This window comes from Ylistrum balloti, unplaced genomic scaffold (genome assembly GCF_031769215.1).
Source record: "Ylistrum balloti isolate Yb309-2 unplaced genomic scaffold, AGI_CSIRO_Ybal_v1 Utg369596, whole genome shotgun sequence".
In the NCBI taxonomy this organism is placed as follows: Eukaryota; Metazoa; Mollusca; class Bivalvia; order Pectinida; family Pectinidae; genus Ylistrum; species Ylistrum balloti.
The window spans coordinates 160,001-181,765 of NW_026781879.1; the positions used below are offsets into that span (position 1 = coordinate 160,001).

Genomic DNA, 21,765 nt, shown 5'->3' on the forward strand with positions numbered 1-21,765 from the left:
GAAACAACATCCACACACAACACAAACATCCACACACACAACATTCACAAATCCATCCACACACACAACATTCACAAAATCCACACACACCATCACACACACACACATTCACAAATCCATCCATCACACACACACAACATTCCATCCACACACACAAATCCATCCACACACACACACACAACATTCACAAATCCATCCACACACACACACACATTCCATCCACACACACAACATCCACAAATCCATCCATCACACACAACATTCACAAATCCATCCATCCACACACACAACATTCACACATCCATCCACACACACAACATTCACAAATCCATCCACACACACACACACAACATCCACACACACAACATCCATCCATCACACACACACATTCACAAATCCATCCACACACACACACATTCACAAATCCATCACACACACACATCCATCCACACACAACACACAAAATCCATCCACACACAACATTCACAAATACATCCATCCACACCACAACACACAACATCCACACACACACACACAAAACCATACAACCCCACACACAACATTCACAAAACCATCCAACCACACACACAACATTCACAAATCCATCCACACACACCATCACAAATCCACACACACACACATTCACAAATCCATCCACACACACAACATTCACAAATCCATCCACACACACACCATCACACACACACACACAACATTCACAAATCCATCACACACACACAACATCCACACACACACAAATCACATCCATCCACACACACAACATTCACAAATCCATCCACACACACAACATTCACAAATCCATCCACACACACAACATTCACAAATCCATCAACACACACACACAACATTCACAAATCCATCCACACAACATTCACAAATCCATCCATCCACACACACACACATCACATCCACACACACAATCCATCCACACACACACACACACAACATTCACACACACAACATCCACACACACACACATTCACAACATTCCACACACACAACATTCACAAATCCATCCATCAACACATACAACATTCACAAATCCATCCATCCACACACACAACATTCACAAATCCATCCACACACACACACAACATTCACAAATCCATCCATCCACACACACAACATTCACAAATCCATCCATCCACACACACACACAGCCATCCACACACACAACATTCACAAATCCATCCATCACACACACACAACATTCCACACACACAAATCACAAATCCATCCACACACACAACATTCACAAATCCATCCATCCACACACACAACATTCACAAATCCATCCACACACACACAACATTCACAAATCCATCCATCCACACACACAACATTCACAAATCCATCCACACATGCAACATTCACAAATCCATCCATCCACACACACAACATTCACAAATCCATCCATCCACACACACAACATTCACAAATCCATCCATCCACACACACACACAACATTCACAAATCCATCCATCCACACACACAACATTCACAAATCCATTCACACACACAACATTCACAAATCCATCCACACACACAACATTCACAAATCCATCCACACACACAACATTCACAAATCCATCCATCCACACACACAACATTCACAAATCCATCCATCCACACACAACATTCACAAATCCATCCACACACACAACATTCACAAATCCATCCACACACACAACATTCACAAATCCATCCACACACACACACAACATTCACAAATCCATCCACACACACAACATTCACAAATCCATCCACACACACAACATTCACAAATCCATCCACACACACAACATCCATCACACACACACACAACATTCCACACACACAACATTCACATCCATCCACACACACACACACACACACACATTCACAAAATCCACACACACACATTCACATCCATCCACACACACAACATTCACAAATCCATCCATCCACACAACATTCACAAATCCATCCATCCACACACACAACATTCACAAATCCATCCACACACACAACATTCACAAATCCATTAACACACACAACATTCACAAATCCATCCATCCACACACACAACATTCACAAATCCATCCACACACACAACATTCACAAATCCATCCACACACACAACATTCACAAATCCCTCCATCCACACATACAACATACACAAATCCATCCACACACAACATTCACAAATCCATCCACACACACAACATTCACAAATCCATCCATCCACACACACAACATTCACAAATCCATCCATCCACACACAAAACATTCACAAATCCATCCATCCACACACACAACATTCACAAATCCATCCATCCACACACACAACATTCACAAATCCATCCATCCACACACACAACATTCACAAATCCATCCACACACACAACATTCACAAATCCATCCATCCACACACACAAATCCATCCATCCACACACACAACATTCACAAATCCATCCATCCACACACACAACATTCACAAATCCATCCACACACAACATTCACAAATCCATCCATCCACACACAACATACACAAATCCATCCACACACAACATTCACAAATCCATCCATCCACACACACAACATTCACAAATCCATCCACACACACAACATTCACAAAATCCATCCACACACACACAACATTCACAAATCCATCCACACACACAACATTCACAAATCCATCCACACACACAACATTCACAAATCATCACAACACAACATCCAAATCCACACACACAACATTCACAAATCCATCCACACACACAACATTCACAAATCCATCCACACACAACATTCACAAATCCATCCATCCACACACAACATTCACAAATCCATCCATCCACACACACAACATTCACAAATCCATCCATCCACACACACAACATTCACAAATCCATCCATCCACACACACAACATTCACAAATCCATCCATCCACACACACAACATTCACAAATCCATCCACACACACAACATTGTCCGAGTCAATATGATGCCTGACTCTAACATCTGTTCGAGTCAATATGATATATGTCTCTATCATCTGTCCGAGTCAATATGATGCCTGTCTCTAACATCTGTCCGAGTCAATATGATGCCTGTCTCTAACATCTGTCCGAGTCAATATGATGCCTGTCTCTAACATCTGTCCGAGTCAATATGATGCCTGTCTCTAACATCTGTCCGAGTCAATACGATATATGTATCTATCATCTGTCAGAGTCAATATGATGCCTGTCTCTAACATCTGTCTGAGTCAATATGATGCCTGACTCTAACATCTGTCCGAGTCAATATGATATATGTATCTATCATCTGTCCGAGTCAATACGATATATGTATCTATCATCTGTCCGAGTCAATATGATGCCTGTCTCTAACATCTGTCCGAGTCAAAAAGATATATGTATCTATCATCTGTCCGAGTCAATATGATGCCTGTCTCTAACATCTGTCTGAGTCAATATGATGCCTGACTCTAACATTTGTCCGAGTCAATATGATATATGTCTCTATCATCTGTCCGAGTCAATATGATGCATGTCTCTAACATCTGTCGGAGTCAATATAATGCATGTCTCTAACATCTGTTTGAGTCAACATGATGCCTGACTCTAACATCTGTCCGAGTCAATATGATATATGTCTCTATCATCTGTCCGAGTCAATATGATGCATGTCTCTAACATCTGTCGGAGTCAATATAATGCATGTCTCTAACATCTGTTTGAGTCAACATGATGCATGTAATTATCATCTGCCCAAGTCAATATGATATATGTCTCTAACATCTGTCCGAGTCAATATGATATATGTCTCTATCATCTGTCCGAGTCAATATGATGCATGTCTCTAACATCTGTCGGAGTCAATATGATGCCTGTCTCTAACATCTGTCTGAGTCAATATGATGCCTGTCTGAATCATCTTTCAGCTTTGATATGACACTTGGCCCTAAAAGTCTGTCTGGATGTTAAAGAGTAGAAAATGTGACCTTGACTTTGATGATTCTGCATGTGACACATGGTCTAACTGTGTTCAAAGTAATTATGTTAAAAACTCATGTAAACGTCTTCTTCAATTCAGAAATGACATAGCCTAGACACAAATGAGCTAGACAGACCACTGAATAATACATAACTTTAGTTAATTTGTACTGGCAGTGTAAGACTTATTATCCGAAAAGAAAATCTAATCTAGCTTCACAAGACATGCTCACAGTCAAACAGCTTTCTCATTAAACCTTAAAAACAGAACATTTCCGTAGAGTTAAAATTCCAGGTTGGAGTATCCAACGGGAATACCTTTCAAGAAACTAACACCTTAAATATATTAAAATCTTAGCAAAGAAGAGTTTAAAAAAAGACATATAATTATATAGATTAAAATATCTGATTCAAATCTCAGAATTTGAAGTTGCTTCAATTTAGTAATCGTCTAATGTTTTTAGTTGAGAAAGACAACCACACATACCATCCTCACTTAATACTGTGTCAGGGTCAATACTTTGCAAAAATTCAAATACCACCCTCATTTAACACTGTCCGGGTCAATACCAGGCAAAACTCAAATACCACCCTCACTCAACACTGTCTGGGTCAATACCAGGCAAAACTCAAATACCACTCTCACTTAACACTGTCAGGGTCAATACCAGGCAAAACTCAAACACCACCTTTGCTTAGTACTGTCATGGTCAATACCTGGCATAACAGCCTTCCATCCTAAGCACCTACTGGTATAATATCTGGATTCTGGGTGATTTGAATCTTCAGAAGCAGATTTCAAAATGTTCAAACATATTTGACCTCTTTAACCTTAAATATGCCAAGGATTGTTAGGATTCTAGGTCATTTGGAACATAGAGAAGAAGATTACTAAAGTTTTTCACTTATTTGACCCTAGGTCAAGGTCATTCACATGAGGAAAATTTAACACACCGAAATCCAGGTACCTCCTGGCAAAATATCATCATGTAGATGTTTACGTTTTTCTAGAAGAAGTTGAAGGATGAATGATGGATTATCACCATTCCATAAGCTCATGGCACTTTGTGCCATATGAACCAAAACACTCCTATACTATCCTCACATAATTCCTTTTGATTCCCCTCAATACCTGCAGATACTACCCTTACATGATCACCTCAGCTTCCCCTTAACCTCCACACATAACAGCCTCATACAATCCCTCATATTCTCAATTTCTTCCTGGAATAATTACCAGAGAGGAGTAAGTGAACCCTATCACCTCCAGATATCCATCGTCATGTCGCTGGGGCTCAAAGCCCAGACTGTTAGGGTTACCCCATGGTGTAGTACCACTAGCATATCTATACAAAATTTAAAACAACATTAAACAGGTCAAAATATATTTCAGCATATACTTAGAATATGTTATGTACTTAATCAGACGTAGAATTATCTAAACATCTATAAAATATAAAACAGGTCTTCTGACTTTCACTTTAACTGTTTTATTTGTCAGTTTTAACACCACAAACTACATATGTAAATTAACCAGGTATATTTGTATAAATATACATAAAATTTATATAGGATACAAATAACATGTACAGATTATTGACAGACATCATGACTTATTAACAATATTTTATCATTAAATAACTATTACCTTGGAATGTTTAAAAAAAGTAAACAATGTAATTTCATTTCCTGGACTTTCATGGTTAAATCCTTGCCATCACACTGGAAAAAACACCACACAGAATTAACCAATTATCTCAAAACAGATGCAACATTTGTAACAAAGAGTATCCCTCCTCTATAGATACAAGTTTTATATGAGTTACTGCTATCAACTAAAATTCAACATGATAGTGAGTCTATTAAATCAACATTGATTATGAGTCTACAGGACATTAAAATTCAACATGAAATGAGAGTCAACAGGACATTAAAATTCAACATGAATTGAGAGTCTACAGGACATTAAAATTCAACATGAATTGAGAGTCTACAGGACATTAAAATTCAACATGAATTGAGAGTCTACAGGACATTAAAATTCAACATGAATTGAGAGTCTACAGGACATTAAAATTCAACATGAATTGAGAGTCAACAGGACATTAAAATTCAACATGAATTGAGAGTCTACAGGACATTAAAATTCAACATGAATTGAGAGTCTACAGGACATTAAAATTCAACATGAATTGAGAGTCTACAGGACATTAAAATTCAACATGAATTGAGAGTCTACAGGATATTAAAATTCAACATGAATTGAGAGTCAACAGGACATTAAAATTCAACATGAATTGAGAGTCTACAGGACATTAAAATTCAACATTGATTTTAAGTCTACTGAACATTAAAATTCAACATGAATTGAGAGTCTACAGGACATTAAAATTCAACATGAATTGAGAGTCTACAGGACATTAAAATTCAACATGAATTGAGAGTCTACAGGACATTAAAATTCAACATGAATTGAGAGTCTACAGGACATTAAAATTCAACATGAATTGAGAGTCTACAGGACATTAAAATTCAACATTGATTATGAGTCTACTGAACATTAAAATTCAACATTGATTGAGAGACATTATAATTCAACATGGATTGTGGGTCTTCTATCAATTTAGTTGCACTGGTTTGCTAATCTACTTACGATAAGTTGAATATGATCCGCTAAACCTTTCCAACTTCTTTTGAGCATATCTCTCCCACCAGCCTGAAACATCAGATACCATGTTTTTTATTACCCAATGTGTATCTATATATTTAATCAATTATGGTTTTGTATATTTAGGAAAATTTTTTTTGATTCATTGTAAGCAATACATAAAATATAGTATCAAAGGAAATGAATTTAACAACAATGTGCCTAAATATAAATACAGAAGGTATTTTCCTGCATATATACAGAATATTGTTAAGCAGTAAGCAGTAATATATACAGATATCACAATGCTATACTGAAACACCAAATACAGAAGGTATTTTCCTGCATATATACAGAATATTGTTAAGCAGTAAAATGACATGTGCTTACCCCGGTATATATACAGATATCACTAAGCAGTAAAATGACATGTGCTTACCCCGGTATATATACAGATATCACTAAGCAGTAAAATGACATGTGCTTACCCCGGTATATATACAGATATCACTAAGCAGTAAAATCACATGTGCTTACCCCGGTATATATACAGATATCACTAAGCAGTAAAATGACATGTGCTTACCCCGGTATATATACAGATATCACTAAGCAGTAAAATGACATGTGCTTACCCCGGTATATATACAGATATCACTAAGCAGTAAAATGACATGTGCTTACCCCGGTATATATACAGATATCACTAAGCAGTAAAATCACATGTGCTTACCCCGGTATATATACAGATATCACTAAGCAGTAAAATGACATGTGCTTACCCCGGTATATATACAGAATATTGCTTAGCATTAAAATGACATGTGCTTACCCCGGTATATATACAGATATCACTAAGCAGTAATATGACATGTGCTTACCCCGGTATATATACAGAATATTGCTTAGCATTAAAATGACATGTGCTTACCCCGGTATATATACAGATATCACTAAGCAGTAAAATGACATGTGCTTACACCGGTATATATACAGATATCACTAAGCAGTAAAATCACATGTGCTTACCCCGGTATATATACAGAATATTGCTAAGCAGTAAAATCACATGTGCATACTTACCCCTGCATAAAACATTTTGTTCCAAAAGCGACTATTGAATTTTTCTGGATTTGCCTCTGAAAATAACAACGTAATGAACAGTTAAGATAATGTAGTAATGTGACATGATATACTTTTTATATCAGAAGAGAGATTACGTAGCTCAAACTTAAAAACAAAAGTTCCATGTCTGTTATCAGAGACTTCTTTTTCATGATGCCTCAAACAGTATGTCATGAAAACTACCCATGAAAATCCAACAATTGCTTTAAAAGGAATTGTGCTTAAAATCTTTGATGGATGGTCAGACAGACATGATTCCAATAAATATCCACTCAAGCTGGACTAGTTCACCTAGGTGGGCAATCAGATCTGTAGACATAAGACATGATTCTTATATAAACCCCCTCAAGCTGGTCTCGTACCTCGGGACTCGTGGAACTCCAAGGCTACGTGGGCATCAGCACCAAGACTGAAGTAGTTGTTGAATATTTTGAGGGGAAGCTGGTCTGTGACACACTCTTCACCATCCACTTCTCCTTCAACGTTTGGCCGCACATCTACATTCCACCTGTCAAGCTGTACTATTTGTCCTTCCTCCACATAACTTAGGAGCTTCGTGATAGGCTCATCGGCATACCCCTATATCAAATATCATTTATAACATTTAAACTACCATCAAAAACTGGATCTTTGGATCATTTATAGCACCTGTAATGAAGTATACACTAACTACACAAGAAGCACACAATAACTACACATGAAGTACACAATAACTATACATGAAGTACACAATAACCGCACAGGAAGTACACAATATCCACACATGAAGTACACATGAAGTACACATTAAGTACACAATAACCACACATAAAGTACACAATAACCACACATGAAGTACACATTAAGTACGCATGAAGTACACAATAACTACACATGAAGTACACATTAAGTACACATGAAGTACACAATATCCAAACATGAAGTACACAATAACCACACATGAAGTACACAATATCCACACATGAAGTACACAATATCCACACATGAAGTACACATTAAGTACACATGAAGTACACAATATCCACACATGAAGTACACAATAACCACACATCAAGTACACAATAACTACACTGGAAGTACACAACAACCACACATGAAGTACACAATATCCACACATGAAGTACACAATAAGTACGCATGAAGTACACAATAACTACACATGAAGTACACAATAACCACACATGAAGTACACAATATCCACACATGAAGTACACATTAAGTACACAATACACATTAAGTACGCATGAAGTACACAATAACTACACATGAAGTACACATTAAGTACACATGAAGTACACAATATCCAAACATGAAGTACACAATAACCACACATGAAGTACACAATATCCACACATGAAGTACACAATATCCACACATGAAGTACACATTAAGTACACATGAAGTACACAATATCCACACATGAAGTACACAATAACCACACATCAAGTACACAATAACTACACAGGAAGTACACAACAACCACTCATGAAGTACACAATATCCACACATGAAGTACACATTAAGTACACATGAAGTACACAATAACTACACATGAAGTACACAATAACCACACATGAAGTACACAATATCCACACGTGAAGTACACATTAAGTACACAATACACATTAAGTACGCATGAAGTACACAATAACCACACATGAAGTACACATTAAGTATGCATGAAGTACACAATATCCACACATGAAGTACACATGAAGTACACATTAAGTACACAATAACCACACATAAAGTACACAATAACCACACATGAAGTACACATTAAGTACGCATGAAGTACACAATAACTACACATGAAGTACACAATAACCACACATGAAGTACACCATAACCACACATTAAGTACACATTTAGTACACATTAACTACATTATTATACATGAAATACACAATAAGCATATACATTTAACACAAATGAGTTAAATCTAAAACATAATGTCTATACATACCCCACCCCAGTTGAGTGTACGTGACAGGTCATTTCCTGTCCCCAAAGGCATGATGGCCACTGGGGGTGGGGGATCCAACCCCAGGCTATCTATCACAGATAAGATCCAACCGACTGTGCCATCTCCACCACACGCCAGAATTCTCAGGTTAGGCACTTTTTTATAAAGGTCCAGTCTGTAATAGAGGCTGTCTATATCAGTGTCTGTCATAATAATTAAATACTGAAGTAATGAAATAATGTTGTGTGGTAGCTTGTTTAGAGAATGACCAAGAAAACAATGATAAAGGTACATGTACTAGTTTGATGGTAAAACTGTCTAGCCAAAACACTGTCACCTACATCACTTATAATGCCATAATTGTCGCTGTACAAATATTTCATTGGTATCAAGATAAATCTACATTTATAGGATTTATATCACATCTCCACCACAAATAAATTCAACTAGACTTATCACAGTATTGGTCCTCCCTGGCTTAAGTCAAACACTTGGTTGGTGTTGAGCCACCAGTTAAACTTGTGTACCTACCCAGGCTTTGGTCCTCCCTGGCTTAAGTCAAACACTTGGTTGGTGTTGAGCCACCAGTTAAACTTGTGTACCTACCCAGGCTTTGGTCCTCCCTGGCTTAAGTCAAACACTTGGTTGGTGTTGAGCCACCAGTTAAATTTGTGTACCTACCCAGGCTTTGGTCCTCCCTGGCTTAAGTCAAACACTTGGCGGGGGTTGAGCCACCAGTTAAACTTGTGTACCTACCCAGGCTTTGGTCCTCCCTGGCTTAAGTCAAACACTTGGCAGGGGTTGAGCCACCAGTTAAACTTGTGTACCTACCCAGGCTTTGGTCCTCCCTGGCTTAAGTCAAACACTTGGTTGGTGTTGAGCCACCAGTTAAATTTGTGTACCTACCCAGGCTTTGGTCCTCCCTGGCTTAAGTCAAACACTTGGCAGGGGTTGAGCCACCAGTTAAATTTGTGTACCTACCCAGGCTTTGGTCCTCCCTGGCTTAAGTCAAACACTTGGTTGGTGTTGAGCCACCAGTTAAATTTGTGTACCTACCCAGGCTTTGGTCCTCCCTGGCTTAAGTCAAACACTTGGCAGGGGTTGAGCCACCAGTTAAACTTGTGTACCTACCCAGGCTTTGGTCCTCCCTGGCTTAAGTCAAACACTTGGTTGGTGTTGAGCCACCAGTTAAATTTGTGTACCTACCCAGGCTTTGGTCCTCCCTGGCTTAAGTCAAACACTTGGCGGGGGTTGAGCCACCAGTTAAACTTGTGTACCTACCCAGACTTTGGTCCTCCCTGGCTTAAGTCAAACACTTGGCGGGTGTTGAGCCACCAGTTAAACTTGTGTACCTACCCAGGCTTTGGTCCTCCCTGGCTTAAGTCAAACACTTGGCGGGGGTTGAGCCACCAGTTAAACTTGTGTACCTACCCAGGCTTTGGTCCTCCCTGGCTTAAGTCAAACACTTGGCGGGGGTTGAGCCACCAGTTAAACTTGTGCATGATTTTTGTTCCCTGATTGCCACCACTCTTTGGATTGATAAACACAAGTAAAGGCTTCAGAAGAGGTGAAGGGATGGGTTTTATAATGAAATGACGATTGTCATCTTTATTTTTCTTTTTCTTCACAGAAGATCGCCTTTTCTTTCGTAAAGATGATTTGAAAGAACCCTGAAAATTTTAATTAATGAAAGTATTAAGCCTGTGTTACAATGTTATACATAGCATCACTACATCATAAATCACGCCTGTCAGATTTAAGTTATATGGTTACAGTGCAATAAACATTACCATTATGGATTTTCTACACTGTTACCACAATTGGTTGTCACCTTACTTGTCTTGAGGGATTTCTATATGGATGTCGAAGATGGTTGTAACAATGGGTTGTTACACTGGGTTGTAACAGTGGGTTGTAACAGTGGGTTGCAACAATGGGTTGTCAAAAAGGGTTGATACAATGAGTTGTAAAAGAGGGTTGTAACAGTGAGTTGTTATAGTGGGTTGTAACAATGGGTTGTCACAGTGGGTTATTACAATGGCTTGTTACAGTGGGCTGTTACAGTGGGTTGTGGGTTGTTACAGTTTGTTTTAACAGTTGTCACATTTGGTTATTTCTGTGGGTTGTAACAGTGGGTTGTCATATTGGGTTGTAACAGTGAGTTGTAAGAGTGAGTTGTCACATTGGGTCATTTGTGTGGGTTGTTAACAGTGGGTTGTTATATTGGGTTGTAACAGTGGGTTGTAACAGTGAGTTGTCACATTGGGTTATTTCTGTGGGTTGTAACTGTGGATTGTCATATTGGGTCTTTTCTGTGGGTTGTAACTGTGAGTTGTCATACTGGGTTGTAACAGTGGGTTGTAACAGTGAGTTGTCACATTGGGTCTTTTCTGTGGGTTGTAACTGTGAGTTGTCATATTGGGTTGTAACAGTGGGTTGTAACAGTGAGTTGTCACATTGGGTTATTTCTGTGGGTTGTAACTGTGGATTGTCATATTGGGTTGTAACAGTGGGTTGTAACAGTGAGTTGTCACATTGGGTCTTTTCTGTGGGTTTGAACAGTGAGTTGTAACAGTGGGTTGTTTCTGTGGGTTGTAACAGTGGGTTGTCATATTGGGTTGTAACAGTGGGCTTTTTCTGTGGGTTGTTTCTATGGGTTGTAACAGTGAGTTGTAACAGTGGGTTGTTTCTGTGGGTTGTAACAATGAGTTGTTACAGTGGGTTGTTTCTGTGTGCTGTGGTTCATTTCCTATGCTCCTGACAGTTTTGAACTGCGACTGTTTCTGACATAGTTTAAGTACAACAAGTGGGTGATTAAGACAGACAGACAGACAGACCAGACAGACCTTGCACTCTCATAATTATTCAACAATGTCAGCGTTCAATGTTTTGAAGTGTTTGTTCTCACATAAATCTGAAAAAGTCGTGACTCTAAATGTTTGTTAAAATCCCAAATGTCTGGACAAAGAGATTGAAATATGTATGGTGTGTAACTGAAGTATTAACACTTGTTTCAGGATCAATAACAGCTGGCTAAAAACGAACCAAAGAAATCTTTGGGCTTCTTACATGTATTATACAGTATGAACGTATATTGTCATCGAGGAAAAATAATGACACCATGAAAACACACCATAAACCAATACATCAGTCCAAATTAGTAGGGGTTAGTGCAGTATGACATCACGGTGGTTACTGGACCAGGAATGTGCCTGGTTGTACTTCATACTAAACAAACCAGAAATCATTTACTTGTTATTAGCAGTGTAAAGTATTTTATTTCCATCCCTTGATCAGTATCTACTATGAACCTTACAATATTAATAAAGAAGAGGACCTATTCAGCACAAGTATTTCAGACACCAACAAGAGGCACATAGGGCATGTATCGCCCACTTGGCTTTGTTTGGCTAAAATTATTCCATCCAAACGAAAGGAAAAGAAATTTGATATTTAAACACAACATACAGTATATCTGTCCTCAAGGGATGAGACAAACAATTTGTACCAAACTGAGACAGAATTTCCTACAGAAAAAGAATTCTAAAGAACGGAGACGGAATTTCCTACAGAAAAAGAATTCTAAAGAACGGAGACGGAATTTCCTACAGAAAAAGAATTCTAAAGAACGGAGACGGAATTTCCTACAGAAAAAGAATTCTAAAGAACGGAGACGGAATTTCCTACAGAAAAAGAATTCTAAAGAACGGAGACGGAATTTCCTACAGAAAAAGAATTCTAAAGAACGGAGACGGGATTTCCTACAGAAAAAGAATTCTAAAGAACGGAGACGGGAATTTCCTACAGAAAAAGAATTCTAAAGAACGGAGACGGGAATTTCCTACAGAAAAAGAATTCTAAAGAACGGAGACGGAATTTCCTACAGAAAAAGAATTTTAAAGAATTTGCTCTATTCCCATTTCCAATGGGTCCTAACCCTCCCATCCAAACGGAACCAGATACATGGGTTTTACAAAACTGATTCCAATTCTGTCGAGATGCTTCAGATCAGATTTGGACTATATACAATCATAGCTACCAGAGGAATAGGATTTTACATAATCTGCCCTATTTCCCCTAATGGGTCAAGGGAGCCAAAATTGATTGCCCTTCACTCACTTACTGTGGCCCCCGGTGACTGAAATCCATCATTTATAAAAATTTGCTCTGCTTCCCACAAGGATGCTTTTGACCAAATTTAGTAACAATCTGCTCAGTCATTCATGAATATTAACATTTTGTAGAAAAAGTTGACAGACAGGCAATGGATGACAACAAATGCTCGCAGTATGGCATAGGCTCCTTCAGGCCAAGTGAGTTAATAAACAGACCTGTCTTGTTGGAAAACACCTCATTGTTAAACGTGAAAGTGGAAATACATTTAAGTGAAATTTAACTCAAAGTACTATATATATGTAATGAGGTTACTTAAGGGACCACTCTGTAATGGAGATATTATCCCAGAGAAAACATCTGTTAGAGACCATTTTACTGATGAACAAGTGCTTTAGTCATCAAGCAGTGAATTCCTTTTCATATTGACCTCAATACAGAATGATCCAAAGGCTAAACTTGATCATTTCTGATTTATAGATTTTTAAACTTGTTAACTGGAGGATGTCTAAACTCTGCACTGTGTATGCATTAGACCACTGTCTCTTGTTATAACAACATATGACTGGTCATACAGTGATGGAGGGCATGCACTGCTTTAGTGTTAACATCTGACTGGTCATACAGTGATGGAGGGCATGCACTGCTTTAGTGTTAACATATGACTGGTCATACAGTGATGGAGGGCATGCACTGCTTTAGTGTTAACATATGACTGGTCATACAGTGATGGAGGGCATGCACTGCTTTAGTGTTAACATATGACTGGTCATACAGTGATAGAGGGCATGCACTGCTTTAGTGTTAACATATGACTGGTCATACAGTGATGGAGGGCATGCACTGCTTTAGTGTTAACATATGACTGGTCATACAGTGATGGAGGGCATGCACTGCTTTAGTGTTAACATATGACTGGTCATACAGTGATGGAGGGCATGCACTGCTTTAGTGTTAACATATGACTGGTCATACAGTGATGGAGGGCATGCACTGCTTTAGTGTTAACATATGACTGGTCATACAGTGATGGAGGGCATGCACTGCTTTAGTGTTAACATATGACTGGTCATACAGTGATGGAGGGCATGCACTGCTTTAGTGTTAACATATGACTGGTCATACAGTGATGGAGGGCATGCACTGCTTTAGTGTTAACATATGACTGGTCATACAGTGATGGAGGGCATGCACTGCTTTAGTGTTAACATATGACTGGTCATACAGTGATGGAGGGCATGCACTGCTTTAGTGTTAACATATGACTGGTCATACAGTGATGGAGGGCATGCACTGCTTTAGTGTTAACATATGACTGGTCATACAGTGATGGAGGGCATGCACTGCTTTAGTGTTAACATGGTCATACAGTGATGGAGGGCATGCACTGCTTTAGTGTTAACATATGACTGGTCATACAGTGATGGAGGGCATGCACTGCTTTAGTGTTAACATATGACTGGTCATACAGTGATGGAGGGCATGCACTGCTTTAGTGTTAACATATGACTGGTCATACAGTGATGGAGGGCATGCACTGCTTTAGTGTTAACATGGTCATACAGTGATGGAGGGCATGCACTGCTTTAGTGTTAACATATGACTGGTCATACAGTGATAGAGAGAATGCACTGCTTTAGTGTTAACATATGACTGGTCATACAGTGATGGAGGGCATGCACTGCTTTAGTGTTAACATGGTCATACAGTGATGGAGGGCATGCACTGCTTTAGTGTTAACATGGTCATACAGTGATGGAGGGCATGCACTGCTTTAGTGTTAACATGGTCATACAGTGATGGAGGGCATGCACTGCTTTAGAGTTAAAATGGTCATACAGTGATGGAGAGAATGCAGTGCTTTAGAGTTAAAATGGTCATACAGTGATGGAGAGAATGCAGTGCTTTAGTGTTAACATAAACATGATAACTATTACCTAACAGTGCATAATACTGTACTATTACATCAGTAAACTATGAGTATATTTATATATATATATGATTTACAGTTGTATTATATGGAGTACACAAGTCAATAACCTGCTTTGCATAATTTTTTTGTCTTAAGAATATACTCATTCCTCTGTGTCACTTAGATTTCCTTGTCAATAAGAACATGTATATTTACACTGATGAGATACACAGCTCCAAGCTTCAAGCTCTAGAAACTTAATATGGCTCATTTTATTTGTTTCCATGGCAACATTATAGGCTCATGGGACAGGAAGCTTCCACTTAATTTATCACCTGGACGATAGGTAGGACAAATTTTAGTTGGCAAAATCTGTTCTATTAGAAACTGTGTCTAATTCCAAGTTATCCCCAAGGCAAATCTGCTCGTGAAACTCAACATAAGCAAGTTCATGTCAACAGACTTCCGCAGAGTGTCCTCTGGGATAAGAATCGATGAGGTTTTACCTTGAGGTGACATACATAGAAGTACAGAAAGCTGTGAATTAAGTAGCTACAATTTTTATTGCCCTGACAACGTTATGAAATTTAAAAAGCAAACAGGATTTTACAAAGATTCACAATATAACAGCAGTCAGTGTTTTGCCAATGTATTTATACTGAGGTCTATTTATTAAATCTGAACTAACAAAATAGTAACACAGACAATCTTCCCTTAACACAGACAATCTTCTCTTAACACAGACAATCTTCCCTTAACACCGACAATCTTCTCTTAACACAGACAATCTTCTCTTAACACCGACAATCTTCTCTTAACACAGACAATCTTCTCTTAACACCGACAATCTTCTCTTAACACAGACAATCTTCCCTTAACACAGACAATCTTCTCTTAACACAGACAATCTTCTCTTAACACAGACAATCTTCCCTTAACACCGACAATCTTCTCTTAACACAGACAATCTTCTCTTAACACCGACAATCTTCTCTTAACACAGACAATCTTCTCTTAACACCGACAATCTTCTCTTAACACAGACAATCTTCCCTTAACACAGACAATCTTCTCTTAACACAGACAATCTTCTCTTAAAATAGACAATCTTCCCTTAACACAGACAATCTTCCCTTAACACAGACAATCTTAACACAGACAATCTTCTCTTAACACAGACAATCTTCCCTTAACACAGACAATCTTCCCTTAAAACAGACAATCTTCTCTTAATGCAGACAATCTTCCCTTAACATAGACAATCTTCCCTTAACACAGACAATCTTAACACAGACAATCTTCCCTTAAAACAGACAATCTTCCCTTAACACCGACAATCTTCTCTTAACACAGACAATCTTCCCTTAACACAGACAATCTTCTCTTAACACAGACAATCTTCTCTTAAAATAGACAATCTTCCCTTAACACAGACAATCTTCCCTTAACACAGACAATCTTAACACAGACAATCTTCTCTTAACACAGACAATCTTCCCTTAACACAGACAATCTTCCCTTAAAACAGACAATCTTCTCTTAATGCAGACAATCTTCCCTTAACATAGACAATCTTCCCTTAACACAGACAATCTTAACACAGACAATCTTCTCTTAACACAGACAATCTTCCCTTAACACAGACAATCTTCTCTTAACACAGACAATCTTCCCTTAACACAGACAATCTTCCCTTAAAACAGACAATCTTCTCTTAACACAGACAATCTTCCCTTAACACAGACAATCTTCTCTTAACACAGACATAGACAATCTTAACATAGACAATCTTCCCTTAACACAGACAATCTTCCCTTAACACAGACAATCTTAACACAGACAATCTTCTCTTAACACAGACAATCTTCTCTTAACACAGACAATCTTCCCTTAACACAGACAATCTTCCCTTAAAACAGACAATCTTCTCTTAATGCAGACAATCTTCCCTTAACACAGACAATCTTCTCTTAACACAGACATAGACAATCTTAACATAGACAATCTTCCCTTAACACAGACAATCTTCCCTTAACACAGACAATCTTAACACAGACAATCTTCCCTTCAAAATAATGCTTGACTGCTGATTGCATAAATAAAGATTTAGCATATGAGAAACACTTTACCCGTAAAATCTTCAAGTTCTTCAAAAAGTCACAGAGAATAGGTCACATCGACCTAACACTATCAGAAAGTGACAAAGAACAGGTCACATATACAAGTCACTATTGAAAAGTGGCAGAGAGTATGTCACATTGACAAGTCACTTTTGGAAAGTGACAGAGAATAGGTCACACTGACAAGCAGAGAATAGGTCACACTGACAAGTCACTATTGGAAAGTGACAGAGAGTTTGTCACATTAACAAGTCACTATTGGAAAGTGACAGAGAGTTTGTCACATTGAGCACTATGTAAAGTGACAGAATTGGTCACATGGATGAGCCACTATTGGAAAGTGACAGAGAGTATGTCACATTGAACACTATGTAAAGTGACACAGAATAGGTCACACTGACCATTTTTGGAAAGTGACAGACCAGCCATTACTAGAAAGTGACAAAGAACAGGTCACACTGACAACTGTTGGAGGCTTACTTTCTTTGGTAGTTTGATGATCCAAGATGGTGGTACAATGAGAGCCTGATGGGGCCCCAGGGTACACTGCTCCTCTATCTGCTGCATCATAAAACAGGACACTTTGTTGTGGTACGCGGCCTTACACCAGGAACAGCTGATGGCAATGATCTCCTACAATGTCAAATCCAATGTTAAAATCCTTTTCTAATACTCCTGCTCTATCTTGTGTTTGTTTATCATTACTTCCTCTACATCCATTTTATCTAACAGACTGTGTCTACACCCACTAAAATCTAAACACTCACTGTATCTGGACTTTACAGACTGTGTATATACCCACTAAAATCTTCTAAACACTCACTGTATCTGGACTTTACAGACTGTGTATATACCCACTAAAATCTTCTAAACACTCACTGTATCTGGACTTTACAGACTGTATATACCCACTAAAATCTTCTAAACACTCACTGTATCTGGACTTTACAGACTGTGTATATACCCACTGAAATCTAAACACTCACTGTATCTGGACTTTACAGACTGTGTATATACCCACTAAAATCTTCTAAACACTCACTGTATCTGGACTTTACAGACTGTGTATATACCCACTGAAATCTAAACACTCACTGTATCTGGACTTTACAGACTGTGTATATACCCACTGAAATCTAAACACTCACTGTATCTGGACTTTACAGACTGTGTATATACCCACTAAAATCTAAACACTCACTGTATCTGGACTTTACAGACTGTGTATATACCCACTAAAATCTTCTAAACACTCACTGTATCTGGACTTTACAGACTGTGTATATACCCACTGAAATCTAAACACTCACTGTATCTGGACTTTACAGACTGTGTTTATACCCACTGAAATCTAAACACTCACTGTATCTGGACTTTACAGACTGTGTATATACCCACTGAAATCTAAACACTCACTGTATCTGGACTTTACAGACTGTGTATATACCCACTGAAATCTAAACACTCACTGTATCTGGACTTTACAGACTGTGTATATACCCACTGAAATCTAAACACTCACTGTATCTGGACTTTACAGACTGTGTATATACCCACTGAAATCTAAACACTCACTGTATCTGGACTTTACAGACTGTGTATATACCCACTGAAATCTAAACACTCACTGTATCTGGACTTTACAGACTGTGTATATACCCACTGAAATCTAAACACTCACTGTATCTGGACTTTACAGACTGTGTTTATACCCACTGAAATCTAAACACTCACTGTATCTGGACTTTACAGACTGTGTATATACCCACTAAAATCTTCTAAACACTCACTGTATCGGGAACCATTAAGTCTTGATTGACTCTGGTTGTCTGGGTGTTAAGTCTTGATTGACTCTGGTTGTCAGGGTATTAAGTCTTGATTGACTCTGGTTGTCTGGGTGTTAAGTCTTGATTAACTCATGTTGTCTTGGTGTTAAGTCTTGATTAACTCTGGTTGTCTTGGTGTTAAGTCTTGATTAACTCCGGTTGTCTTTGTGTTAAGTCTTGATTGACTCCGGTTGTCAGGGTATTAAGTCTTGATTTCACCTGGTTGTCAGGGTATTAAGTCTTGACTGACTCTGGTTGTCAGGGTATTAAGTCTTGACTGACTCTGGTTGTCAGGGTATTAAGTCTTGATTGACTCTGGTTGTCAGGGTATTAAGTCTTGACTGACTCTGGTTGTCAGGGTATTAAGTCTTGATTGACTCTGGTTGTCAGGGTGTTAAGTCTTGATTGACTCAGGTTGTCTGGGTGTTAAGTCTTGATTGACTCTGGTTGTCAGGGGATTAAATCTTGACTGACTCTGGTTGTCAGGGTATTAAGTCTTGACTGACTCTGGTTGTCAGGGTATTAAGTCTTGACTGACTCTGGTTGTCAGGGTGTTAAGTCTTGATTGATTCTGGTTGTCTGGGTATTAAGTCTTGACTGACTCTGGTTGTCAGGGTATTAAGTCTTGACTGACTCTGGTTGTCAGGGTATTAAGTCTTGACTGACTCTGGTTGTCTGGGTATTAAGTCTTGATTGACTCTGGTTGTCAGGGTATTAAGTCTTGACTGACTCTGGTTGTCAGGGTGTTAAGTCTTGTTTGATTCTGGTTGTCTGGGTGTTAAGTCTTGATTGACTCTGGTTGTCAGGGTGTTAAGTCTTGATTGACTCGGGTTGTCTGGGTGTTAAGTCTTGATTGACTCTGGTTGTCTGGGTGTTAAGTCTTGATTGACTCGGGTTGTCAGGGGATTAAATCTTGACTGACTCTGGTTGTCAGGGTATTAAGTCTTGACTGACTCTGGTTGTCAGGGTATTAAGTCTTGACTGACTCTGGTTGTCAGGGTATAAAGTCTTGACTGACTCTGGTTGTCAGGGTATTAAGTCTTGACTGACTCTGGTTGTCAGGGTATTAAGTCTTGACTGACTCTGGTTGTCTGGGTATTAAGTCTTGATTGACTCTGGTTGTCAGGGTATTAAGTCTTGACTGACTCTGGTTGTCAGGGTATTAAGTCTTGACTGACTCTGGTTGTCAGGGTATTAAGTCTTGACTGACTCTGGTTGTCTGGGTATTAAGTCTTGATTGACTCTGGTTGTCAGGGTATTAAGTCTTGACTGACTCTGGTTGTCAGGGTGTTAAATTGATTCTGGTTGTCAGGGAGTCTTGACTCTGGTTGTCAGGGTATTAAGTCTTGACTGACTCTGGTTGTCGGGGTGTTAAGTCTTGATTGACTCTGGTTGTCAGGGTATTATTGATTCTGGTTGTCTTGACTTGATTGACTCTGGTTGTCAGGGGTATTGACTCTGGTTGTCAGGGGATTAAATCTTGACTGACTCTGGTTGTCAGGGTATTAAGTCTTGACTGACTCTGGTTGTCAGGGTATTAAGTCTTGACTGACTCTGGTTGTCAGGGTATTAAGTCTTGATTGACTCTGGTTGTCAGGGTATTAAGTCTTGACTGACTCTGGTTGTCAGGGTATTAAGTCTTGACTGACTCTGGTTGTCTGGCTGTTAAGTCTTGATTGATTCTGGTTGTCAGGGTGTTAAATCTTGATTGATTCTGGTTTATAATTTTCCTTTAAACTATCAATACCTAATCTAAATCATTCATATTGCACAATTCTCAAGTTGGTTGTTCATACTTACTTTGCTTTGGAAAGCAAATCGCTGTTGGAATGACTGTAAAGTAAATAATATCAAATTAGAAAAATCCTCAAACTTACATATATCTACATTTACTGAAAATTTGATGATATAGAGTACATTATCCATGTGTTATTTACAGCATATATAGTAAAATCAAAACAAACATTTCCTAAGTGGTCAAGGACGACTCTTGACCTTTACCCTTGACCAATGACTACCAAAATTTTATCAATTGTAGTTCTGGATGTTGTGAT

The 21,765-nt window shown here is 38.6% G+C and overlaps 1 protein-coding gene across 1 annotated transcript in view; it reads right to left on the reverse strand.

The window, feature by feature from the left end:
* The window catches only part of LOC132545356 (diacylglycerol kinase iota-like), a 108,687-nt gene that overhangs the window by 56,774 nt on the left and 30,148 nt on the right, over positions 1-21,765 (reverse strand). Inside the window, exons 8-16 of the mRNA XM_060209038.1 lie at positions 21,512-21,544; positions 18,366-18,518; positions 11,172-11,410; positions 9,741-9,915; positions 8,137-8,353; positions 7,733-7,788; positions 6,656-6,718; positions 5,651-5,724; positions 5,240-5,348 (exon numbers count right to left, since the gene is read on the reverse strand). Of these exons, the coding sequence (XP_060065021.1) occupies positions 5,240-5,348; positions 5,651-5,724; positions 6,656-6,718; positions 7,733-7,788; positions 8,137-8,353; positions 9,741-9,915; positions 11,172-11,410; positions 18,366-18,518; positions 21,512-21,544 (1,119 nt within the window). The remainder of the gene's footprint in view (positions 1-5,239; positions 5,349-5,650; positions 5,725-6,655; positions 6,719-7,732; positions 7,789-8,136; positions 8,354-9,740; positions 9,916-11,171; positions 11,411-18,365; positions 18,519-21,511; positions 21,545-21,765) is intronic.